The 26,418-nt window shown below is 41.9% G+C and overlaps 3 protein-coding genes across 9 annotated transcripts in view; all 3 read right to left on the bottom strand.

Moving 5' to 3' along the window:
* LOC130153872 (UDP-glucuronosyltransferase 1A1-like) overlaps window positions 1–26,418 on the bottom strand; it is a 32,599-nt gene that overhangs the window by 2,065 nt on the left and 4,116 nt on the right. The window contains exons 1-6 of one of the 7 annotated variants that reach the window (XM_056349263.1): window positions 11,528–11,964; window positions 10,504–10,516; window positions 6,279–6,758; window positions 1,707–1,838; window positions 1,355–1,442; window positions 320–539 (exon numbers count right to left, since the gene is read on the bottom strand). In XM_056349263.1, coding sequence (XP_056205238.1) covers window positions 320–539; window positions 1,355–1,442; window positions 1,707–1,838; window positions 6,279–6,758; window positions 10,504–10,516; window positions 11,528–11,898 — 1,304 coding nt within the window. In that variant the 5' untranslated portion in view covers window positions 11,899–11,964. Of the gene's footprint in view, window positions 1–319; window positions 540–1,354; window positions 1,443–1,706; window positions 1,839–4,176; window positions 5,650–6,278; window positions 6,888–10,503; window positions 10,517–11,467; window positions 11,965–22,000; window positions 22,947–26,418 lie in introns of those variants that run through there. The other 6 variants (XM_056349264.1, XM_056349266.1, XM_056349265.1 and 3 more) reach the window with 6 other exon arrangements.
* On the bottom strand, window positions 13,699–16,464 carry LOC130153873 (UDP-glucuronosyltransferase 1A1-like). The gene has a single exon (XM_056349267.1). It carries the CDS (start codon window positions 16,012–16,014, stop codon window positions 15,121–15,123), a length of 894 nt encoding a protein of 297 aa, XP_056205242.1. The 5' UTR covers window positions 16,015–16,464; the 3' UTR covers window positions 13,699–15,120.
* LOC130153874 (UDP-glucuronosyltransferase 1A1-like) lies at window positions 17,412–19,706 on the bottom strand. Its single transcript, XM_056349268.1, has one exon. It carries the CDS (start codon window positions 18,841–18,843, stop codon window positions 17,980–17,982), a length of 864 nt encoding a protein of 287 aa, XP_056205243.1. The 5' UTR covers window positions 18,844–19,706; the 3' UTR covers window positions 17,412–17,979.

The following is a 26,418-nucleotide window of genomic DNA, read 5'->3' as shown; positions in this document are numbered from 1 at the left end:
TAAATTTGGCTTTAAGCAGGTGACACATCTTCTGTCAACTTTATTTCTTCCATTGCATCTACCCCACCTTCTCTGATACCTGCATCCTCTCATATCAGCCAGTTCTTGTCACCTAGTGATTATACTCCCAGGCAGTGAGAAGGACAGTGCTGTTACAGGGACAGGATGAGGTTAACCCAGGGCAAGCATCAGCTTCTCAATGATGTGACTTTGATATAAGAAGGCATATAAGAACAGATTAACATTCTGTTAAGCTGCAAGCTAGCATGCTGGTGTTACACAACAGTAGAAGGAGAAAGGCTGTGTTCCTATTACTGACTTTTTATCGTTGATTACTGCTTTCAGGGCAGCGGATATGTCCTTCGAAGTCATTTCAAGTATATTCAGTGTCACTCCTGCTCCCCGTGACTCTACTCGCTTGGCATTGTCCATCTGGTCTCCAAATAAAGGCATTAGTACCATTGGCACCGCATTGCATATGCCCTCGTAAACACCGTGTGAGCCTCCATGGGTAATAAATGCACGAGTCTTAGGGTGAGCTGTGGAGGAAAGGAAAACTTGCTTAGTTATTTGATTTATTAAGTCACAGTAACACATCCCTGGGGAAAAACTTGTACAAAAATGGCACTGGGAGGTATATATCAAGAATTTTGGGCTGTCATGTGCGTCATTACTTGTGGACAGACTTGGGGCTGCAGAGAGCAGGACATTATGGGGGACTGAATGAACATTGGGTTGTAGCATTCTGTCTTGGTTTGGGTTATCTCTGGAAAACCTTGGATAATCCTCCAAAGTTTCTCAGACTTTAGGATGAAATCAGAGCCAAGTGAGGTTAAAGAAGATGTTACCATCGGTTACTTTTTTATCATGTCTTCCATTTGCTGGGTTTGCAAATCTCCCACAGCCAAGCCCTGTTGTCTAACCAACAAATGCACTCCTGGTAATAGCACATACAATTTTACCCCCTGAAAAGCCCAACAACCTGTCTAGAAATGTTCACTTTGGGACCTCAAATTTTCTTTTCAGTCCAGTAGACAAAATCATAACAAAAACGCGTGGCTGGGTGTTGAGACTGGCTAGTCAGAGATAAAGACGCCCATTTGTGACAGTAAAGGTAGTTAAGTGTTGGAACACCTTTCCAGACAGAGTGGTTTCATAATTCAGCAATTCTGAAGTTGCAATCTGGTAAGTTTCTGAAAGACAAGCTCTGGTTCAAACAGCAAAGCCTGTAAGGAAGTCCTGTGACCCACAGCGATACAGAGAGTCAGCACAGATGGTGCTAATGGGGCCTTACAACAGCAGTATCAGGATTAAAAGAAACACTCTGATATTTCTCAAGGTATGTCAGACCTACCTAGAAGATCATTCTGTGGCAGCCATTTGACGAGCTTTACGTTCTTTGGCAGGTTGGGAGGCGCCTCTCCCGTGTATCGCCACAAAACCTTTCAAGAGAAGTAAACACAATGTCAGCTCTCAGCAACCAGTCTCTTGCTGTTCTTCGGTGGGTTACAAAGCCACAGCTGAAAACGTCTGTGGTGAACAAAACCTGTTTTATCAAGCAGACCAGGTGGGGTGATTGTTTTTTCTGGCATCAGGGAGCAGGAGAAAGAAGGGAGGACCAGGCACACTGAAAGCTGAAGGTAGGCATGTACTGTATTTGAAAACATTGTTGAATTGCTGTGCTGGAAGGAGAAAAGGGAAACTACCGTTTGAGGGACTGATCCCAAGGCTTCTGCGATTTCTTTGGCTTTCTTCATAGGAATCTCAGAGACCATGGAGCCCAGCGAGAAGACAATAATGCCATGTTCCCCAGAGGCATTCACAATAGCTTCAAATTCCTGCCAACACAAAGCACATCTTAGTTGAAGTCCTTTCCACATCATATGCTGTAATTCCTGTCACGTTCCCACAAAACTATCTGGAAAGGCAATAAAATAAGCAGTCAACACAAGAAAATTATGATCAGGAAAATCAGTTATCTGTATGAAAATGAGTCCCAGGGAAGAAAAATAGGCACAGGTGGATGAAGGTGCATGAGTGTTTGCAGGATTGAAGCCTGAACCAAGATTCAGTACATACATGAGAAAAAATTTACTTTAAACCAGTCGTATAGCAAAGCCTGCCTGCTCAAAGACATGGGTTTCTGTGCAGTAAAAAAGGTGTTGTACCAATTAAGGAGATCAATTCATTGTCATACTTTCCCTGGCAACTGATCCCCAGGTGAATATATTGTGGTTTATTTTCACATTTATTGCAAGTCAGATGCTCTGGATTTAGAGTTGATGCTCTTCTTTTCAGACCATGCAGCTGCAAGAGAGAATTAAGATTTTTGAAGAGTGTTCTGACAGCAGATATCTCTAACTTCTAATGTCTGGATTTATTGGGTCTGCTTTGAGTATGATAATATTGAACCGCTGCCAGTTTTTTATCTCTTTTTTTGTTTGATTTAAATCATAGAAGGGCTACGAGATCTGTCACTAGACTCCAAGAACAAAAGGGTTCCTATAAAGCATAAAAACAGCTGAAGGCTGGAACAAAAATCCTGTGCCATAGAAAAATATTTGGTAAAGCCAGGGAAGGAAAGACAAAACTGGAGGGAACTGTTGCAGGCAGAGTTAAATGGCTAGAATAAAATGAACTAAATGTTCCTGTTAGTCTGGCGATTGAAGTGCTATCTCTAGGGTCTGAGGGTATAACCAAGACTAAATCTCTTCGTTGGTGCTCTGTTATGTATTTTTGTGGCTGATCAGAGTGCCGTGGCCTTTCGCTTGAAGCTGGATCCCAAATAGACAGAGCCATTAAAGGTTTGGTGATAGCAGCACCCTGAACAGCAGACCTGATGCTCTCCCTGGGGGCAAACAAGGCGAAATGTAACTCTAATTTCAGGGCTTCGTTCTGTCTTACCAGTTTTCTCTGAAAACACGCTCTCCATTCGGGTGTCATAGATGTCTGGTTGGAAACTCAGGTCTCAGTTCTACAGAAACTCACAGACACCCGGGAACTGCAAAATCCTCCCCAAATTACAAATGTGCTTCTGATACAAATTTCTTTGGCCAATGGTTGACACGCTTCCTGCAGTTCCTGATGCAGTGGAACGCTTACAGCTATTTCAAGGTGTATTTAGCCTTATTAATTTTCTGCGGGACCAGTCACATCAGTTTTACTCTGTTCTTTAAATGTTTTTGTGTGCCAAGGTCTGACTTCCTGCTCAGGAGTGCCACTATTCTTAGGAAACTTTTTGCAGCCCTGCTTTGGGAATACGAAGGTTATTTCAGTAGTTGTTTTAACTAGCATCTGCTCATCTCGGTGGTGCATAGCACCACCTCTATGAAATACCTGCAGTGGACACTCACTGAAAAATAAGTGAAAGCACTAAGAATTCAGAGGATTTCTTAGTGGAAAGTGGCAGATAATCCCATATTTAGGAAGTCTGGCATAGTTCAAGCAAAATACAGTTGCAGTCCAGATCTGGGACAGAGTATACAAAAGAAGCAGACATCTCTTGCTGCTTCACTGGGTGGTGGGGTTGTCATTTAGGTCTGCCACTGTCTGAAATTCCTGCAGAAATGGTAATTTTTTGCCATAAGCAGTGAACTGCTCAGGCTAACCATGAGATTGCCCACACACTGGAGGAATGCCATGCGGTCCGTGTAGCGAGTGAAGTACCTAGGAATGTAAGAAGGAGGATTTGGACAGAGAGTAGCATGGAAGTCTAAGCTGCTTGGCAGTCCCCATAAAAGGTACACAGAAGGTAGGGAGAGATGTTTGGCCACTATCTGTCCACATGGAAAAAAAAATGCCCTTGAGCAGAGGACTAGCATGATTTGGCCTGCTGCATTACTCCAGGTAGCACCAAGTCTTGTTAACAGGTATACAAAACAAAATTACTGAAAATAGGCAGCCGGAACATGCTGGGACGAAATAAATAAATAAATAGATAAATAAATAAATAGATAGATAGATAGATAAACAGATAAATAAATAAATAAGTAAGTAAATAAATAAATAAATGGTAAGCCCCAGCCTTTTTGTGCATGCTTGTCTGGGAATCCAGAGGGTTTGCTTTCCACCTTGCTTTTCTGCCTGTTTTGATGTGTTACTGGCGGGAGCTCCATCTCATGGTGAGCGCAAACATTGCAGTCATAGCGAAACTAGGGGGGAAAAAAGATAACTGACCTGCGATAACGCTCTTTCCCGAGCGCAGCTTACGCCTCCGATCAAGACCATGTTAGGCATTAGGGGCCTGGGGTACTCAAACACAAAGTCGTATTTCATGAGCCAAACGGATGCGTGGCTGAGCAGCTCAAGCACTGTTGCCTCTTGGTGGAGGAATTCTTTGATCAAATGATCGTATGGCGAATAAAGAAAACTGCAAGCCAGGGAACTGCTCAGGCTAACTATGAGATTGCCCACACGCTGGAGGAATGCCATGCGGTCCGTGTAGCGAGTGAAGAACCTAGGAATGTACGAAGGAGGGTTTGGACAGAGAGTAGCATGGAAGTCGAGGCTGCACGGCAGTCCCCGTACAAGGTACACAGAAGGTAGGGAGAGGTGTTCAGCCACTATCTGTCCACATGGAAAAAAAGGATCCATAAAGACAGCATCAAATTTGCTTTCTTCAAGGTATTTAATCAGTTCTTTGTTAGACAGAAGACGTTTGCAGGAATCGAAGAACATGGTTGTAATATTTGCCATTTTTGAGAATTTTTCCAAGAAGGGTTGAGGTGTGAAACTCCTATAGCCCATCTTTTTAAATTCTGCCTCCACATACTCCTTAGTGTAAGACACAGAGTATGTTTTCATGGTATAATGCACCGACGAACCTATCCGTAAATTTATCTCTGGTACAACCATCACGATTTCATGTCCCCTCTGCCTGAGCCGCTCCACAACCGGGCGCATGCTGAGCCAGTGGCTGCCATCGATAGGTACAACCAAAAGCTTTCCACCTTCAGAAAAGGTCCACAGGAGCAGGAAAAACGCAACCCAGGAGGCAAGAGAATTAATTCCTGGACTTGAAGAGACCATTTCCTTTGTGCTGTCAGCAAAGGTTTAAACAGCGGCAAAACTATGGCAGGGGACAAGGAATGAAACATGGGGTACTTTGCACTTTAATCTTAACCAAGGGAAGTGTTTAATTTTTAACACACTACGTTTGCGGGGAGAAACAAGGGTAATTTTTAACAGTGAATAAAGGTTGTGTTTATCTGTGCACAGTGAAGGCTTTAACTGAGCCCTGCAAAGTAAAGTTGAATGCTCGAATTAACATTAGAGGATTCAAATGCTCAATGGAGAAGTGTCCAGCAATTGGCAGCGTGTCGCACTGAAAGGCTGAACAAGAGTCATGAATGGGAGATAACACCTGACCCAGCAATCACTGTCTTGTTAACATCCAGTTAATGATGAACTCCCTGCCTTGGGACTGCTCAGGTGATTGGACACAGCGCTTCAGAGCAGAAGCTGACCTTTGGATTACCTTGCGCTCTCGCAGTCTAAGCAATGATTGACAGAGGTTTGGTATATAGTGGGTTGTTAAGGTTTATCTTCAGATTTGTTTCTATATCGTAGCAGTTATCAAAGTGAAAGCCCTGAGTCTACAGTAGTAAATGCGATGCAAACTTAGCAACAACCTCTGCTGTTGCAACACCATCGTGGTCTGAAAAACAGAATAAACGACTGACATCTGTGCTACCTGCACAGCCCTCTAGGGAGGTTTAAACAAGCTAGGGAGGGAGGGTATCTAGTTACAATCCTGAAGGCTTCTTTTTCCAATCATCCTCTTACATGCTACCTTACACCGCTTCTTACACAAATTCAGAGGCAAAAGAACTCCCTCTACCAAGTGCCTGGGTATGTCCACAGAGTTAATTCCACATTTCCATTTTTTGTCCAGCCAAGTCCCCTGCAATTAATCAGTATTCTGCAACTGTTTGGGATTATTAAATCATATGACCTAGAATTACTTTGTCATTTCTCTAGATATAGTGTACAGGCCACGAGTGTCTAATGTCATGGTGATATGCTTACAACAAGCTAAGCTGTGCCTAGGCAGCTACACAGCTTAGACAACTTTGCCTAAGCTCTCCCAGAGAGAAACCCTTCAGCTGCTTGTAGTGATCCCATGATCATCTGTCCGAGCCTGAGATTCCCACTCCCAAATCATGCCGTCCTGCTATTTGATCACGTATTGGCTCAAGAACAAAAAAGAAGCACTTAAAGCAAATCTTAAATGATAGCTAATAAATGCTATAATACCCTTAGTGTAAACAATGTCAAACCTTTGGTAATGGCTCCTTCTGCTCACAGTTGATGCCTCCAATATAGATCATATTTGGCATTATTGGGCGTGGATACTCAAAAATAAAGTCGTATCTCATCAGCCAAACTGATGCTTTGCTAAATAGTTCCAGTAGTGTTACTTCTCTGTGAAGAAACTCGGAAGCTAAGTTCTCATATTTTAAATAAAACAGATAGCAGAACAAATGCTCTGAAACCCCAATCAGGAGGTTCTTCACGCGCTCCATAAATGTCATGTGATCTGAACTGGATGTGAAAGTCTTTGGCACGTAAGAAAAAGGACTGGGACACTGGGCAGCTTTATAGTCTAAGGTACATGGAAACCCACGCATGAAGTACACTGAAGGGAGAGAAAGATATTCAGCAACAATTGGTCCACAGGGCAACACAGGATCCATCATAATGGCATCAAATTTGCTGTCCTGGAGATACTTCATTAGTTCTTCATTGTATAAGAGATGCTGACAAGTAGTAGAGAACATGGTGGTCAGCTCTGATAGATTGCTGAATAAAATTGTGAATTTTTCCAGAAGGGAAGGGTTATCAAATATTTTTTCACCAATGGAATGGTAGTATCTATCCACAAACTCCTGTGTGTAAGGCGCAGAGTATGTTTTAATGATGAAAGACTGTGAGCTTCTCATGAGCAAACTAGCATCAGGAATCACCGCAATGATTTCATGCCCCCTCTCCCAGAGTTTCTCCAGGACCACACGCATGCTCAGCCAGTGACTTCCATCCTGAGGCACAACCAAGAGCTTCCCACCTTCTGCCAAACTCCAGAAAGAAAGAAAAAGAACAATCCCAGCATATATCTGGTACCTCCACATAACTGTCGGCAGGAAAAGAAATGAACTGTTCCTTCTCACTTCTTACAAGCACCATATGAAAACAAAAAACAGTTGTACCTCATTTATAACTTGATGGTCTTTGATCTTTACCTCTACAAAATGTTTACCAAGACAGGTTATTGCAGTTCAAAGATCATGTTTTAAACAATGATAAAAGCATCGGTAAGTGTGCTATCAAGGGATGTAAAGTAAGAAGCATTTCCATGCATTTAAGTTATCGTAAATGAAACAATTAGCAGGGTCTTTGATTAGCAGAGGTAGCAGATTTTTGTAGAGGGATTTTTCTGGGTCAGGATTTTTTCAAGTGAGTCACTGTGCACTTGACTGTCCTGTGCCAGATTCAAGTCAGGAATCAACTTTTATGGCCACTGAGCTTCTCCAAAGAGTTGTTGCTCTGTGTGTGTTGCACTATCGACACGAGAGACATAAACCTCCAATTTTCTCTTTTACACCTTTGCTCAGAAAGGTGCCTGGAGTTCACACAGGATGTTCTACAGGGTAAGCAGGAGCTGACACACCAAGAAGTTGTGTCACCGAAGTTTGGGTAACATATTAACCAAACACTTTTTTATATAAACAATGATGCAGCAGAACACACAGTTCCTGCTCAATAGGGGCCATAAGAGTTTGTAGTTGAGTGGCTCGAGGCCGAATGTCTTTCTGAAAGCAATGATACAGCAGAATATGTGGTCCTTGCTCAAGAGAGGTAATAAGGGTTCATAGGTGAGAGGCCACAGGCCAAACTTTTTTGCAAGTTCTTAAATTAATTACTTTCAAAAGAAGTTAATAAGCCTAAGCTGTGGTATGAGCCAAGGGAAGTCCACACTTTTTTCCTGTGCTTACCAGAAGAAGGGGAGAACAAGGGTTTCTGAGCTGCTTCTGCATATGCCATGATAAGCTTTTTAAGGCAACCCCCCCCCAAACCATATTGGGAGTCCTGTTCTCTATAACATTTGACTGCAGCCTACAGCTACTCAATGGCAAGTAACAATGACAATGGACCCAAACTTCTGGGCAGCAATAAATAGTATAATTGGGGCCACAAACAGGAGTTTGAGAGATTCAGACTGAACATTTGGAAAAAGCTTTTTACCTCTGAGGTTTTGAAGGTCTGTCTGTATAACAGCTTAACTGATGTGATCTGATATAGAAGACAGTCCCGCTTCAAGGATTTGTTTAGATAGCCAAATCAGGTTGATTTGAATGGGATTTAAGTGCCTAATTATTCTCAAGAACCTGGGTTGAAGTTGCAGCAAATGATGCAATGGAAACTCAATGGGGAGATGAGTGAACGAAATAGGCGCCATTAATAAAGCAATGGCCTTAGACAGGGACGATATGCAAAGGCATATGAAAATTTTCAAGATAAACCCAGAAAAGCAGATACCTGCAGTTTGTGCTTTAAGGAAGTGCCTGACTAAGTAGATCTCACCTGCCATTAAGGCATATTTCATGGAAAGGGAAAAGGTGGATCCCAAAAATTTGCAAGTTTACAAAACAAAACAAGATACAGGAATGGTAGTGGAACAAGAGTCATTGCTGGCTGGAGAAGAAAGACTGTTTTAGACCCCCCAACCAAGCACACCTGATCAGAGAGAGCTCTGAACAGTTTGTTCTGCTGTGCAGCAGCCTAGAAGAGTTGTCTTGGAGCAAGTAGGAGTGATGGGAAAGCTGGTTTGTGAAATAGCTAGCTTTGCCAAAGGTACCTGGGTGTGATAAGCACGTTCCAAGGCTAATACTAATTGTGTCCTAAAAAGTTTGTTTTGATAGGAGCTTCTCCATGTGGCCTGTCAAAAAAAATGATGCTTGTAAACCAGCAAGAACTGTGACATCTAAGGAAACTGCATTAAAGAGGAAGCAGTTTCAGACACCAATACAGTCCCATTCTGCAGCCTGTTTTGGGGAAACTTTCTTCTCTAGCTGAGATTGAGGTGATATTAAAAGACCAAAAACTAAAGGAGGTGGACAGAAGACATTCTCACGTGCCAGGGAGATAGCTGCAGTACCTGTGTGTGTGTGTTTTCAGGTTCTAGTGGCAAAAAGATCTTGCACAACAAGGCGACGCAGCATTACATATACCTTAAGGTGGCAGCATACACTCAGGTAGTTAACCCGGAGTTGCAGATGTACTCTTAACCCTATGCTAACATATAAAGGGCCTTCAAATCTCATATTTGATATATAGTCACTTCCATGTTAGTCTTGGCTGAAACATTAGCAGAACTTAAAATGTGTATTATCTGAATAACACTAATATAAACTGCTGTAAAACAACATTAAAGAGGTAAAAACCCCACAAACCAAACCCTTATGGCTAACAACAAGTTCCTAAGAGTTTAGAAGGTGTGTCACTGGATTTTGAGCAACACACAAACACCCTTTCACGTGTATATGAGTCCAGAGACTAAAGTCCATGAGTTCAGCCCATCCCAAAGGCCGGGATGAAAAAAGATATCCATCAGGAGAAAGTAAAGCTAAAGTACAGAGTTGAGTGCCAAGGTTGTACACTGGGAACAGGACAGCAAATATCCTGTTAAGGGAATGCATGATTACTTTAAGTCTACAAATCCTGGCAGTCAAAATGTACCTCTTATTAACCATCCAAATCCTTTTTAAATTCATAGGTTTTGTCTACAAAAAATATCTGCTGGTGTTGATAAGCAGATTTTTTTTACCTACAAAAAAAATCTGCTGGTGTTGAGAGGCAGCTTTTTAATTTTTTTGTGTGCACAGTGTGGAAAAGTACTCCCTTTTGTTTGCTTGGAGCTTGCTGTTGCTACATTTCAGTGTTGGTCATAGGTCTGGTACTGGGAGAAACTGCCTATCAGTTCCCCTTTCACCCTGACTACACCTTTCAGGATTTTATAGACCTCTGTCATTGTTCTTTTCATAGGTTTAGCTGTACGGTTTATTCCCCCTCTGCTTGTCTAGACTGAGTGCCAAGTTTGAATCCTCTTTAAAATGCTTCATTTTTACTGTGTGAGGTTCAGCTTTTTCTGAAAAATAAGCCCCATTTCGCTGTTTTGCAAGGTCAGTATCTGAAAAACTTACCTAACAGGAATAGTTATTTCTAAAAATAGAAGCTATGATGTTACTCTGCAAATGACCTACTATATTTGAATACACATTGAAAAAAATCTGAAATAAACTCAACATTCATTTTTTAAGAATAAAGTAACCCAACTTATACTTTATTTTTATGATGTCAGCTGATACTTTAGGTAAGTAGCATCACTGGCCTGGGGTATGCAAAAAGAATGCCACGAGCTGGAAAAATGGGCCAACAGCGGCATTGTGAAGGTCAGCAAAGGCAAAAGCAAAGTTCTGCCACTGGAATGGGATAACCCCATGCCACAGGACAGGCTGTACTCCAGCTGGACAGCTCTGCAGCAAATGACCCGGGGTCCTCTTGGACAAAAGGTGACTATGAGTCAGTAGTGTGCCATTGCAGCCACAGAAGCAATAGCATCCTGGACTATAGGAGTACGAGTGCAGCCAGCAGACAGGGAGATGACACTTCTCATCTGTTCAGCATTTGGAAGACATCTGAAGACATGTACCCAGTTTTGGGCTCTCCAGTACAAGAAATACATCAATGTGCTGGAGCAAGTCCAGCAAAAGCCAACAAGATGGTTAGGAACTGGGGACACAGGATCAATGGGGAGTTTCCCAGAGCTAATTCCATATACAACACCTTCTCCATCTTTATACTGTGCTATTCAGGTGCCTTCACTGAAACCAGTGCTGCCTCCACTTTGCAAAGCAAAAGCAGTTTGAAATCCTTCTGCTATCACCCACAGAAACAAAACTAACAAAACCTGTGTTGCAACATTTCAGAGTATGTAAAAACCTGCAAGAATGACACAAACAAAAACAGAGCATGACCCACCTGAGGCAGCTTCTTGTGAGCACAGTTTACTCCACTAACCATAATCATGTTGGGCATCAATGGTTTTGGATAGTGTAAAACAAAGTCTAGCTTCATGAGCCAAATGGAAGCCTGGCGTAAGAGATCCGGCACAGTCACATCCCGCCCAAGGAACTCAGAAGCCAGTTTTGCATATGGTTGAAAGACAAAATCACAGAGAAAATAATTTGGAAATTCAAAGATTAGGTTTTTCACCCGCTGGAGAAAGTTCATGCGGTCTGTAAGATCTGTAAATGCCCTAGGGACATAAGAAGGGGGATTGGGACACTGAGTGGCTACAGATTCTAAACCACAAGGTATCAGCTGCAAGAGAAACACGGAAGGGACTGAAAGATGTTCAGCCACTATCTGCCCACATGGTAGTAGAGGGTTTGTAAAGACGGCATCAAACTTGCTCTCCTCGAGATATCTGACAAGCTCTGTGTTGTACAGTAATTGTCTACAGGTAGACAGGAACATGGCAGAGGTTTTTTTTGAATGCTGATACATTCTAATAACTCTTTCAAGAAAAGATCCTTCTTCAAATACATCCCGTGAAAATGCTTTGAAATTTTCATCCATCTCTTCCTGTGTGAAAGGGACTGGGTACATTTTCATGACAAAGTTCTTTGTTGGCTTTATGTGCAAACTGATTTCAGGTGCGACAATGACTATTTCATGTCCCTTCTGCTTGAGACCATCCAGCACTTCCCGCATGCTGAGCCAATGACTCCCATCCACTGGCACCACCAGCAGCTTCCCACCAGCAGCCAAACTGAGCACAGACAGGAGCAGAAGCAGCATCGCCATCACTTGTGGATAAGCGTTAAGCACCGGGGCCATTTCTGCAGAAATCTGGTGAGTGCGATCCAGAAAGCAAACCACTGGTGGCACTGAAGCCACAGCACCAGCTCCATGCTTTTAAGCAATCTCTGCTACAGGCTGTCTTTTGATCCTTACGGTATTTGCTGTGTGGTAAATGTATAATCATTGATTTGATAAAAGGATGCAAAATAAGCACTAGAGTGCAGCAATCTGTGCAGGCGATTGGTAAATGTGCTGAATGCACCACATTAAGCCCCATCTGTTTCTATTAGAAAAGCTTTGGCAGCTCTATTGCCTTTGAGCAGGACCTGCCAAGCCACCATAGCCCCTTCAGCCTTATTGTAATTGATTTTTTTATCAGATGTCACTTAGCCACCACCAAGGAAATCTTCTGAGGCCTGCCTGTAAACAGACAGTGCTTCTTAGCCTGAGAGTCCGCAGCCTGCAACATTCCTCCTGGTTCCAATTTTGGAAATACCCATGTGAAGATGCAGACAAATTCATTGACAAAAAAAAAGAAGTGGTAAGGCAGCAAGGGTGCACTGGGGCAGAAGCCTCACATGCATTTCTCAGTAAATAACAGATCCTACTAGAACAATGTGCAATGTTGTATGAATTATACTGAACTGCAAGGCTTTGACAGTCTTCAGACTTGCCTGCTGTTCTTCCATCACTTGCTAAAGGGGAAAGAGAGTACTAAGTTACACGACATTGCGCAGAATGGCTTCAAATAAACGTAGTTAAAAAGGCATCAACTGAGCACACTTTATAAGTGAAAAGGTATAGCTGCCCACACAGAAAATGGAAAGTGAGGAAGAAAGTGAGAGAAAACTGATTTCTTTCATGAGTATTTGCCTAACACATCCTAAATGGGAACGTAACTCCTATCTGCAATACAAAATTCCACCTTGTGAACACAGAAGTCTATCAGAGCATGAATTAAAAACAGAGCATGACCCACCTGAGGCAGCTTCTTGTGAGCACAGTGTACTCCTCCAATTGCAATAATGTTGGGCATCAAAGGTCTTGGGTAATCGAACACAAAATCTAACCTCAGCAGCCAAATGGAAGCCTGGCGTAAGAGATCCGGCACAGTCACATCCCGCCCAAGGAACTCAGAAGCCAGTTTTGCATACGGTTGAAAGGCAAAATCACAGAGAAAATAATTTGGGATTTCAAAGATCAGGTTCCTCACCCGCTGGAGAAAGTTCATGTGGTCTGTATGCTCTGTAAATGCCCTAGGGACATAAGAAGGGGGATTGGGACACTGAGTGGCTTCAAAATCTAAACCACAAGGTATTCCTCGTAAAAAATACACAGAAGGGACTGAAAGATGTTCAGCCAGTATCGGCCCACAGGGTAGTACAGGGTCTGTAAGAACAGCATCAAACTTGCTCTCCTCAAGATATCTGACAAGGTCTTTGTTGTGCAGTAAGTGTGCACAGCTGGAAACTGCCAAATCAGAGACTCTTTTCATACCTTCATATACTTTAAGAAATCTTTCAAGAAAAGATCCTTCTTGAAGTACATCTCTTAAAAATCGCTGGAAATTTTCATCCATCTCTTCCTGTGTGGAAGGGACTGGGTACATTTTCATGACAAAGTTCTTTGTTGGCTTTATGAACATAGTGATTTCAGGTGCGACGATGACTATTTCATGTCCCTTCTGCTTGAGACCATCCAGCACTTCCCGCATGCTGAGCCAATGACTCCCGTCCACTGGCACCACCAGCAGCTTCCCACCAGCAGCCAAACTGAGCATAGACAGGAGCAGAAGCAGCGTCGCCGTCGCTTGTGGATAAGCGTTAAGCACCGGGGCCATTTCTGCAGGAATCTGGTGAGTGCGATCCAGAAAGAATATCCCTAGCTAGGTTTCAAGCAATCTGTGATGTGCTTTCTCCAGATGATCTTTAGACTTATTTGCAGTGTGGTAAATGTACAAACATGGGTATGGCAAAGATGGAATACAAGGTGTTAAAGTTCAGCCAATTTGGCACACAATATTCAGAGTATCAGCTAGACTGAGAAACACCCACCTCTTTGTATTGGAGAAACACTGGGATTTAAGGAAATGAGGGATCCTTCAACAACTGGTCTGTTCAAAAGAGCTAATTAACATATCATTCCTTTTCCAAACAAGAATTTTCAGTGTATGAAAATTTATTCACTCTTGCCAGTCCAAATCATTTTCATTTGAAAAGCTTATAAAAATATTAATGCTTCACGTGTGAAATGGCCTGGGTTTTTTATCAGTTTTATACTTGGCACTGTAATGAAAATGGAAAATTGGTTATCAACGTTCATTTCGCTGAAAGGCCTCTTTTTTGGAAGGATGAAGTAGGGGCTGGAAGAAGGAAGGGCAACAGCATGTTTTGTGCCAGTTATATTTAAAACTGAATTAGCAATTCAGAAACACTGTTCCAGATCAGCCTGGGAAGAGGATGCCTCAGGGGCATGAAAGGAAACAACATATGTCTAATGCATAGACAGGATTTGCAGACAATCAGCCCTAATTATGAAAATTACTGCACAGAAGTCAATTTTGACAATACAATGGTTTAGTATGGAGGTTTATAGTACACAACAGAATTTTTTTAGGGACATTTGCTGAACTACTGCAGCTCTAGGGACACCCTTTTTAGGGAAACTTTTCAGAAGGCAGCATAAGCTGTTGCAGAAGCTCAGTGCTTGCTAGCAGCTACGAAAACCTCCAAGAGTTGTTTAGAAGATTTTGTAAGGAATCCATGCAATGAAAGAATAAGCCTAGATTGACAGAGCAACCAGAACACTTCCTTCCAACTGATGCATTACAACATTTTATTTCTAAATTAGGAAAGGATGGTTCTATGAACTGAAAAGATTAATTGTTTTCAACAATCACTTGTAACAGTAGAACAAATAGTTTGAGTTAACAATACTGATTTGGCAAACACCAGCAGCAGACCTGCCCGGTAAGACAGGGATCTCCCTCACTCGTGGGTGTTTGCCTCGGGTGTTTGCCTCGTTAGGGAGAGTGTAGTGGTAAACTACTTCAACCTAGGCCAAAGAAAACAATTGTGTAAGGACAAATGCTTAGATCCTGCTAATCCTATGGAAGAGTACCTGCAATTAAAAGCAACCCAGTTTTTCACCTATTTCCTTTGTCTTGACAGTATACCTTACTGCCTGTATAAATCCCACAAAATCACCTATGCAGTAATATGCACACAGCATTTACAAACAGCATTCCCCCTTCAAACATTAGTATATTTTAACAAGGAAATCACTGACCTGAGATAATGGCTTTTTATTTCCACAGTTTATTCCTCCAATAAAAACTATGTTGGGCATCACTGGCATGGGATACTCAAAAACAAAATCCATTCTTTTAAGCCAAATTGATCCATGGCTTAAGAGCTCCTTCACTGTTACTGGTCTGTGAAGAACATCTGAGGCCAGAAGTTCAAATGGCAAATAGGCAAAATTGCAAAGAAAGGATTCTGATGACTTGAGAAATAAGTTTTCCACACGCTGGATAAATGTCATGTGGTCTGAGTTGTCTGTAAATGTTCTTGGGACGTAAGAAGGAGGGTCTGGACACTGAGTAGCCTGCAAATCAAAACTGCAAGGGAGTCCTCGCAAAAAGAAAACAGATGGGATAGACAGATGCAGAGCCAGTATCTGTCCACATGGCACAACAGGATCCGTGAGAACAGCATCAAATTTACTCTCTTCAAGATACTGCATCAGATCCTTGTTATGCAGTAAACTGCTACAAGAGGAGACATAGAGATCAGAGATGACTTGAACTTTTTCATAAAGCGCAGCAATTCTTTGAAGAAAAGGTCTTCTCTCAAAAAGATCATTTGCAAATGAATTCATGCGTGCTTCTAGTTCTTCCCTGGTTAAAGGCACTGGATATGTTTTGAGGGTGTAATATTCAGATGTCTTCACATTCAAGTTTACTTCTGGTGCCACAGCGACAATTTTGTGCTCTTTCTGGCTGAGGGCCACGAGTAGTGAGCGCATGCTGAGCCAGTGACTCCCATCCATTGGCACCACCAACAGCTTTCCACCACTGGCCAAGCAAAACAGAGACAGGAAAACCAAAACCCCTGCAGAAACTAAGTAACTGTATTTACTTACATGAGCCATGTTCCTAGAAATTCAGACTCTGCTCTCTGCCCTGGCCTAACAGATTTTAAGTAGACCCACAGCACCCTGCCAGGTTCTCACATTACCCCTTAACAACCCAACTTTTCCAGTAAAACCAGTCACCAGTAACCATTCAAGGCATTGATGAGTCATTTAAGGAACTTGATAAATCAACTTGGGTTGGGCAGGACTGGGCTTGGTATCTGAGGCTCCCTTGGGATGGGTCCTTTCTGATTGATTCCCTGTGCTGATTGAATTGTTAGACTGAAAAGAAAATCAGACTTTGCAAAAAAAATCCCAAGTCTTTGAATAGGCCTGGCACTTGGAAGCAACTGGACTTGCTGAAAGAAGGTATTAAAATGCTTTCTTGCTTTCCTTTCTTTTTGATAAGCATTTTACAGCTGTTCTGAAATGCTTGTCAAGTTTATGTCTAAAATTAGAAAATTATGCCACTATACAGCATGATATTTGTGCAAATCCTGAGGAGGAGGCTCTGTGATTTACATAAAGCTCAGCACTGGGGCCAGGTACAACACCAGGTACAAATTTATTAAAATAAGCAACACTGCAGCAGAGGTTTGTATCAGTGAAGGAAAAACACTGAATCCATGCTGTCATGCATGTAACTTCTTCGTTCTCATCCTGCCCTATCTCTCTGTGCCTCTTTTGACCATATTCTTCTTCCAGGAGCAACAGGAAGAAAAAGCCACTCAGTTCCCCTTGTACCTAATTAAATACACCAAAGCTTGGACAGAAGTAGCCAGTAATAGTCCTCTTGGTTCAGACCAGCATTGATTTTCAATGGTAAGCGCTGGCAGTACTTCAGATGAAAAACTAGAAGTAAAATACCATGTCTGAGCAGCTAGCGAGTACTTCTGACAAACTTGTCAAACCACAGGATTTTATTTTGCTGTTAGATGTACCTGTGTAATTCAGAAGCATAGCTGGAAGACACCAAGAAACCAGGACTGAACAATCAGTACTTCTGCAATACGTATTGCTGCTGGAGTGTGAGAGTGAGTTTGTCTTCAGAGGATAGTCTGATTTCAAGCTGAGGCTCCTACATATCCTTGCCTGCAGGCAGGATTTGTCTTGCAGCTTTCCCAGAGGATCTGCCTGGATTTGTCCCTGAGGAGCCATTAAGCAGCTCTCATGACAGAAGAGATAGGAAAAAACTCTACCGCGATGAAAGTGGCCATGTGGGGGGTTGACGGCAATTTGAAAGACACTTTTGTGAAAAAGCAAGATATGAACACTATCAGCTCAACAGAAATTAACAGGCAGCAAGAGGTGAAGTACCAGGTGAAGCCTGAGGGCATTTAGGGTTGGCTCTGGGGAAAATGGCCAGGCTTGTAAAATGCAAATCTGTTTTCTGTGAAGCTTGACTCATTCATTTCCCTATCCAAACTGGACATCTCCTAAAAATGCAGTTGCAAATTCAGCTGTCTAATTTTTGTGATGGAAGCTGTTGTCACACCAAAACCTTCACCACAAAATACTAGCCTTGAACTCAAACACAAGACTGCTGTTACAGAAAGGAGCACATGATGCTATTGCACATAACTCAGTAGTGAGTTATTTTTCTGACTGGATAAGGAGCTAATGCTCTTGAAGAAATATTCTACTACCTCATATGTGAGGCAAAGGATTTTTTGAAGAGCCGTTATAATTCACCTGTCCTTTTTGCATTGATCCCTGGGTGAGATGGTATTTGTGTACCTGACTTCAGCTAGAATTTAACACAGCATAGCACATGACCCCCTCACCAAAAAAATTCCCTGTGTTGGGCTGCCTGAAGGAAAGGAGATGGAATCACATCTGATTCTCCTGGTCTGTTTTTCCTGTGGATCAGCTGTACAGAAAGCATTAATCTAAATTATGTCTTTAGGTAAACGTCCATATCAAACACGTTATTAAAGCTCACTCAGATCATGCAGGTGTATGACTGCCAAAACTTTTCCCTTGTTATGCCTTTCCCAGCCAGTCACTGACCTGAGATAATGGTTTCTTCTGCCCACAGTTTATGCCTCCAATGAAAATCATATTGGGCATTACAGGCAGGGGATATTCAAAAACAAAGTCAAGTCTCTTCAGCCAAATGGATCCATGACTTAGAAGCTGTGTAATTGTCATTGGCTTTTTGAGAAAGTCCGAGGCCAAGCTTTCAAATGGTGAAAAGATCATACTGCAGGTGAAAGACTCTGAAATGCTAATCAGGAAGTTCTGCACTCTCTGAGAGAACGTCATATGGTCTGTATTGAGTGAGAACATTCGTGGGACATAGGATGGTGGGTCCGGACTCTGAGCAGCGTGAATGTCTATAGCACATGGGATGCCCCGCAAGAAGAAAACAGTAGGGATAGAAAAGTACAAAGCAATTATCTGTCCACAGAGTGATAAAGGATCTGTAAAGATGGCATCGAATTTACCTTCTTCAATGTATTTCATCATCTCTTTGTTGTACAGTAAGGAACTGCAGGAAGCTTGAAACATGGCAGAGCTCTTTCGGAAATGATCCCAAGTATTCAAAAATCTGATCAGAAAAGGCTCTTCACTGAAACAGCTTGCACTAAATGAGCGCATAAGTTCTTCCATCTCTTCCTTTTTGAAAGGTACAGGATACGTTTTCAATTCATATATTACCGAGGAATCTATCAGTATTTTGCTGTCTGGTGCAATAACAACTATTTCATGCCCTCTCTTGCTCAGCTCGACCAGCAATTCCTTCATACTGAGCCAGTGGCTGCCATCCATTGGGACCACCAGCAGTTTCCCAGCTGCAGCAGGGCCCAAGCAGCAGCAGAAGAGAAGCAGCATTGCCACCAGCATTTTGCAACTTGGACGGACAGAAGCCCACTCATGGAAGAGGCCAGGGCTGGTTCACAAGCTTTTATAGGCATGCTCCACCCATGCAAACACACCGCTGGGCAATGCTTTCTAACAATACCTCTGCCCTTTTGACTCACAGCATATTTCATGTGTTCACAAGTTTGCATGCAATGAAGTCACAGTAGGTGAGTAAGGTTTATGAAAGGTTGGGATGAGGTTTGTACATCAAAAGTGGATTTGCATGAGCACGAGAAAGGTATATCTCTTATCACACACTTCGTTCACCCAAGCCGAGACTACAGCTTAATGTCTCAGCCTTCTCTTCTTCTTCCCCTAGTAGGTCCGCAGCCTCATGTCACTTCTTACCATCGGCAACCCAGTAACTTTTGCTGACGTACTGACAACATGCTCTTCAGAACGTATGAATCCATGAAAGAGATGCATACACAGAGTGCGTGGACAGAAGCACTGCTGACCCCACACGGTAGCACTGGGTCTGTAGAGCACACGCTAAAATGACTTTTCCATCTGTGTTGAAGATCTCTGTGCCACAGCGGGCTGACAGAGCTGTCTCAGTGTTATCCCAAATCCGGGTGCTTCACCTGGTGTGCAACAGCTGACCCACACACAGAGTTGAGATATTTGTGCTTTGCATGCATGTGCAGAAGTGGGTGCTAGGTGGTAATCCACAAAGCTAGCATACCCCTTAACACAGCAAAAATTCTCATACGCTTTGAACAATTGTTTACAGTTACCTTTAGTCACACATAATTCCATTGGTTCCTTCAAGCCTTGTCTCGATTTAAAGTTACAGTGTTCTTTTTTTCACCGCACATGTTCTATGGGAGGGGGCTTTGTTGCTCGAGGGTGGATCTTTTAGTATGCTAATTAGGATAGTTCATGCATAGTTCCAGTAATTTTCTGTTTAGTCTCATCAGCCAGTTTGGTTCCCCTTGAGCTTATCTTGTTGTTCCCCAGCTTGACATATTTATGGTGTCTGTTCCTTCTCCCAAGGCCAGGTTAACTGCTTGTAAGGGTTTAACTAACATTTTCTGTTTTTCAAATTCTTTTTTGTCTTTCACTATAGATATTTACTTTCCCCCTCCCTCTCTTTTTCTTTTTTAAAGTAAATAATTCTTATATCAGCAGAATGTAGTAATTTGGTATTTTTTTATAAGTACTTTCTTTTGTAATGAAGCTGAGGCAAGTTGTACAGTGAAACATAACTTAAGGTAAAGATAAAGACGATAAATCAATGTTAAAGTACCTGCGGTTTGGTTTTTGCTTTTTATATAATAAAATGTACTTATATTTATATTTTTAATAACCAAAACCAGTTAGTACAATTGAGAAAAACTAATTATTTTTTTCATTGATGCAAACATGCTTTTTTTTTTTTGAAGATAAGTAGCCAACAGAAAATCTTTCCTCATTTCTAAATTTAACTTTCTTATCCTATTGGTTATAAAACTAAGTTGCAAAACCGCAGTTCACCGTTGTACCTCAGATAACATAAACCAACAACACATTTCCAATTCATAAACTTACAAGTTCATGGCCAATGTCAGTTGAGTTCACGATTGAAAGTTTATCAACTCTGGGTCCAGATCCTTCTCAGTTGTAAACTGCTGGGTTTTTACATGTTGGTGATAACCTCTCACCATGGAATTTTGTAAGTGGGTGGCTGGGCAGGTGCCTTTGGGATACAATTTGCTCCTCCAGGGCATTCAGGGCTTTACATCACTGGTGGAGCTTTCTTTCACATGCAGTTTCTGCACGCTTACTTTCAAGCCTGGTGGGAAAGCAATGACTTTATTGAGAACCTGCCCTCCCCCCCAAAAGCAGCCAGCTCCATCACCCATGTTTTCCCCATATCAGTAGTTTACTACATAGAACTAACTTAATGGGAATTTGCAAACAGCTCTGGAGAAGGTGATGCACAAAAACAGACCTGTTGCTTATAACCTCTGAAAAGGCTGTCAGATAAGCATTAGGAGAACATGCATTCAAGCTAGACTTACAGATGAAAAGAGACAGTCATGCATGTCTCATGTGGGGCGTTTACAAACATCTGCTTGAGGCTTTAATACCAAGTCACCAATCTTGCCCACTCTTGACTCCACGTCCTTTTCAAAGACCCCTTGTGAGCAACTGCTATTTCTTTTCCTTCATTCGAATACATATAACCAGTTAGAGTGAATTAAGTGGCGTTAGAGACTGTCCTTCTAACACAAGCACTAAACATACTTATCTGGGCAAAAGGGGAGGATATTAGGGCTTTCTTGAACACTACTCTGTTTCAGGGGTACTCACAATTTGCGATACTTGAATATCCCTTTCCTGGTTTTGATCTGCTATAGAATATGCTGTACTTGATTCAGAGACCTAGGGGGTACCCAAAAACCTGAATGGGAATTTACAGAAGACATGCATGCCCAGAAAAGTTTAAAAACGACTTAAGTAACCTATAAAAGAAGGGGAGGATACAATTTAAAAAGGCTTTCTTTGGGGGGTTAGATATTGACACCTAGACATAACAGCAGACATGTAAATGAATCAATCCATCAGATAGAGGTGACAGAAAAAGAACTGATGAGTAACTAAAATCTTAACTCCTGTAACCTTCAATGTGGATGAAAGGAGAACGGATATATGAAAGTATGGATGGAGTATCCATGAGACAGCTGGGAAGGGACGACAGGATGGGGCAGAGAGCAGACTGCTTATGGGTGTTTCTCAGGCTACTCATTAAGAACAACATAGCCAAGTCCTCCAAGCTCGGCTTTTGTTGCAGGGACAGCTCTTGTAGAGATGGACACAGCATATGAAATGGAAGCTAACAAGTCTGGCTCCTGTGGGGTAGGAAAATTAGCAACTCACCACAATTTAGGTGAGCTTCACTTCAACAAAGGAGCTTATCGTTTGTGTAAGTTACGTGTCACTTAAATTCTCATATCATATGATAAGACTTTAGGTTTGCCACAATATGATACAATCAAAATGACGGATATTAGGAAATGGCATTTCTGCATCATGCAGGACTCCTCATTAGCTTTCAATCTTTAAACATCTAGGTGTTGCCAGTTAGGTTTTGATGTAAGATGCTTAAACATTTATGTTCTTGCCTTTTCAATAAAAACAAAATAAAATTTTATACCTGAGACAGTTTTTTCTTCTGATCACAGTTTATCCCTCCAATAAAAACCATGTTTGGCATCACTGGTCTTGGGAAATCAAACACAAAATCATATCTCATTAGCCAAACAGATCCATGGCTTAGAATCTCTGTAGCTGTCACTTTCTTTTGCATAATTTCATATGCAAGTTCTTCAAATGGAGCAAATAGAGGCTTACAGTAAATAAACTCCAGCATGTGGACCAGCATGTTCTTCACGCGTTGAGCAAATGTCATGCTATCTGAATTATTTAGGAAGAGCCTGGGGACATAGGAAGGAGGGTTTGGACACTGCGTAGCTTCAAAATCCATACCGCAAGGCATTCCCCGCAAAAAGTAGATGGAAGGAACTGAAAGATACTTAGCAATTATCGGTCCACACATCAGAACTGGATCCGTGAAAACCACATCAAATTTGCTCTCTCTCAGATACTGCATCATGTCTTTGTTGTGCAAAAGGCTCTTACAGTTGGTGAAAAATAACCTGGAAATCTCTAAGATGCTTTGATACATTGTAATAATAATATTCAAAACAGACTGTTCAACAAAATGAGCATTAATGAATGAGTTGAGCACAACACCTAAATGCTCCTCTGCGTAAGGTATTGGATATACTTTCACTGTATAATTCTGAGGCTCCTTTGGCTTCATATGCAAACTTGTTGATGGTACAACTACAACAACTTCATGTCCATTTTGCTGGAGTTTCTCCACTACCGGGCGCATGCTAAGCCAGTGACTTCCATCCTGAGGTATCACCAGGATCTTTCCACCTTCAACAAAGATTAAAGACGATGTCAGAAGAAGAAATAGCCCAGTATGTTGGTAAAAAAACTGAAACAGAAGAGCCATTTTGATGGAAGAAAGCTGGAGAGTCCTGGTCTGGAAGCATCTGACACAGTCCTTTATGTGAAGATCCATGCAAGCTTTAACTTTTCTGCAGGGAACTTATTGACCACAGAAGTAAATAATTAACTTCCCAATATCATTGCGGTTATCCTTCAGTATTGCAACTGCTCATATAACAGGGAAGGGCAGCACACTGTTCTTGAAAAAGATGCCCCCCTTTGTACTTTCTGTTAATTTTTAAGCCTGGAAGTATGTCAACATGTTCTTTCCTCAATGAAACTGAGACCAGGGATGTCATCCTGTAACAATAATTGTGGTTGATGCCACTGTCTTGGTAAGTACCCAATGAGAAAATTTGTTTTACTTTCAAAAGGCAATCTTTAAAATACACAAAGCAGAATGAATGGAAATTGAACACCATTTCTTTTATGGACTAGCCTAACTAAGAACACCTAACCAATATGTAGAAGGCTGTTATTAAATTCTCTCCTCCTGGAAGCAGTAAAACCTGCATGTCTTATGAATATATCACAGCTATCAGGATGTACCATGCAATCCCCAGTTTGAGATGGAGAAGAACAATCCTGTTTGGCTTTTCTCCCCATGGTATAGACACAAAAAAAGAACTAAATGATGGATTCAATGCAAGTGAAGGGTTAAGAGGCCAGCATAGACCTTTTGAGACACGAAGAAGGAGCATTGGTCTTTGGTCACTGTCCTGAAAACCCTTTCTATATATTGTGAGCAAGACAAAATTTAGGAAGACACATGATATCTTTTACTAATCCCACTGATAACACACAGGTAGAAAACCCCAACAAGCAAACTAGGCTTCTGAGCTTTCCTCCTTTCACAGGTACAGCCAGTAATGTAAACCACATTTAGGTGTCTCCTGAACCTCTTCAGCTATGAGCCCTGACAAAGCTGCAAACTCACCTTTCCTCTTCCCTGGTGTTCCCTTCTGAGCCCAACTTTGATGAGAAGAGAGATCCGATCCATTGTCTCTTGATTAAATTAGCCAGGAACTTGTCAATTGGACCTGTGGGTTTGAATCCACTCACAGGGAGGTGGAAGCTGTCCCTAGAGTTCATGCTTCCTGAGGGAGGAACTGATTGCTGAGCTGATATTAAAAAAAACTGGGTGGTAATACATCAGCTTGGGTTTCCAAAGAAAGCTCTACTAGGGTGGTGTGACCCCTTGTTTTCTGGCATTCGCTGCTATCCTCTGGAAAAATGCCCGTGAACTGAGGCCCTCAGGGCTTTGCTGGTGGAATATTTTGGTTTATGCAAGTAAAAGTAATGGCAGACCAAAGTCTTTTGGGTGGTGCTAAGGAAGGGGTCCTTGTGAAGACAAAAGCTGATGCAAAACTATCATCAGCATAGTTTTTCCTGTTCCTTCCTTTTATAAGTGGTAGTGGGATTCCCAGCATCTTCACTATGGAGAAACAAAACCTTACAGCCTTAGGCAACGGGGTTTGTCTCACTAGACACCCAAAGGGTGCTAGCACTGTTCTGTGCAGCTCCACGCTGTCACGCTGACATGGAGGAACCACCTTTAGGCTTGGAAAACCAGTTTCCAGAAAGGCCCAAATATCTGGGAGTGAGAGGCAGGAGACTGAAAGTGTGAGACTGAACAGATTGATGATTAATTCTCATTAAATGCTGGAGATTTGGAGATGAAGAGTTTATTGCAGCTGCTGTGACAGGAACTGACCAAATCAATTTGGAACTTGACACTTGGTGTTTTCTTTACTCTGCATTTGGATAAGATTTCCAACAGCAAAATTAGATGGCTGAAAACAGCCAGTAAGAAGTTAATCTTCCAGTGTCTATAAGAAAACAAGTATCTTCCTAGTATGGCTACACTTTGGACTCAAGTATGGACTCAACAGACTCCCTACTTTTGCACCAGACAATTGGAGGAAAAACTGTGGAAAAGGTGAGGCAGCAACAGAAAAAACAGAATTAAAAAAAAAAATAAAAGGAAGATAAATTAGAGATAAACAGAGAACACACAAAGAAAGGATGAAGTTCTTAGGTTAGCACAGAATCAGCTGAGGTCAGATTTAAGCTGGATAATTATTATTCAGAAAATTATCACACTGGTTTATTTTTCCAAATAACACGTTAGACTTACACGTGTTTGTTGTTCATTACACAGCAGCAAAGGGCACCTGGAACCCTTGCAGGTTTGAAGGATGTGGTGCTCATTACTTGCAGAGGAGCACCAGAGAGTAGTTTGATGAACAGAGGTCTCAAAAGAGTGAGAGCCACGTGACAGCTTGGGGGAAAGGCTTTCCCACTGGATACTGGAGGACATAAATTTTAGGTTAAACAAGGCTGAAGCTTGGGTTACCCAAGACTGCAGATTTGGTTTTGCCTCAGAAGTATCTCTTGTGATAAGGTTTGTGTGGGTTACTCCAGGGTGTCTCTTTGAGCTGGCAAGCAGCGTTGCAGCAATGGAGCAGCACTGCACTGGTGCGCAAGCAGCTCTGCAGAGTTGAAACTGCTTGGACCGTAAGCCATGAAGGGTTTGGGTGCAGGGGTGCTTTCCCCTCACCCCATGATTGTTTCACCTGGAACAGGTACTAAAACTCTCTCAAACTGCTTATCTCTTGAGTTGGACTGGTTGTGATTTGCAGATTTCTTTTAACCTGAACAGCAGACACTGAGTGGCACCAAGGGAAGAGGATAGCAAATAGACACTTCATCAGCTACTTGTTATGTAAGCAGCACTAAATCTAGAACTTAAAAAAAAATGTTTCTTGAGGCAGTCTGGAAGCATTGGTTTCATCTGCTGTATTTGTTTTCCTGTTGTTAGATGAGATTGCTTATGCTCAGTGTCTTGCAAGCAGGACAAGGTTGCTCAAATGCTAGAGTAGGTGGATGATGTAATTTGGTTTCCCACATTTCTGGATAATGGATCAGGCTTTGTAACTGAACCTAGTCCTTTTTTTGATGCTAAACAGTGTCAGGCAAATGTAGGGTGGTAGCTACTGATGTGAACCTGCCTGATTCCCTCCTTTACATTTTACATAGCTATGGAGATACACTGCCACTTGCCTGCACAGGACAAGATGGTATGTAGTTTGGCTATCATGACTTCAGAGGAAAAACAAAACCACCATAAAAGTGATTATATGTTTACTGCAAGTTGGAAAGTAATCTTACTCAAAGTCTTTGCAAGAGCAAGACACAGCAGGTAGCTAAGCAAATCACAGAACACTGATCATTTCCAGGGCAGCCCTTTCCTAAGCTATAAGTAGAAATCATATGAAAAAGATAATAGGTGATCCTGAAATTAATAACTGTATCCTAACAGAAAAGTGACATTTAAGGCTGCCCAGGTAACTGTAATTGGAACACTTCCTAACCTATGGAGGGCAATGTGTTTGATATTTGTAAATATAATACTCTTATAGCCTTTCTAGATCTTTATGCATAGACCTTAGTCAAATATTGTACCTTTAGACTCATATTAGAGAAGGTATCTTAATTTAACCAGAGATAAACTTCCCATGGGAAGGGAAACTAAGGCAGTAGTTCCATCTG

This window comes from Falco biarmicus, chromosome 8 (genome assembly GCF_023638135.1).
Source record: "Falco biarmicus isolate bFalBia1 chromosome 8, bFalBia1.pri, whole genome shotgun sequence".
Classification (NCBI taxonomy): domain Eukaryota; kingdom Metazoa; phylum Chordata; class Aves; order Falconiformes; family Falconidae; genus Falco; species Falco biarmicus.
This window is presented reverse-complemented; position numbering and strand designations above follow the sequence as displayed.

Excerpts from the sequence above, each read along its gene's own strand:
- LOC130153873 (XM_056349267.1), bottom strand. The coding sequence starts at position 16,014 with ATGGCTCATGTAAGTAAATACAGTTACTTAGTTTCTGCAGGGGTTTTG.
- LOC130153874 (XM_056349268.1), bottom strand. The coding sequence starts at position 18,843 with ATGCTGGTGGCAATGCTGCTTCTCTTCTGCTGCTGCTTGGGCCCTGCT.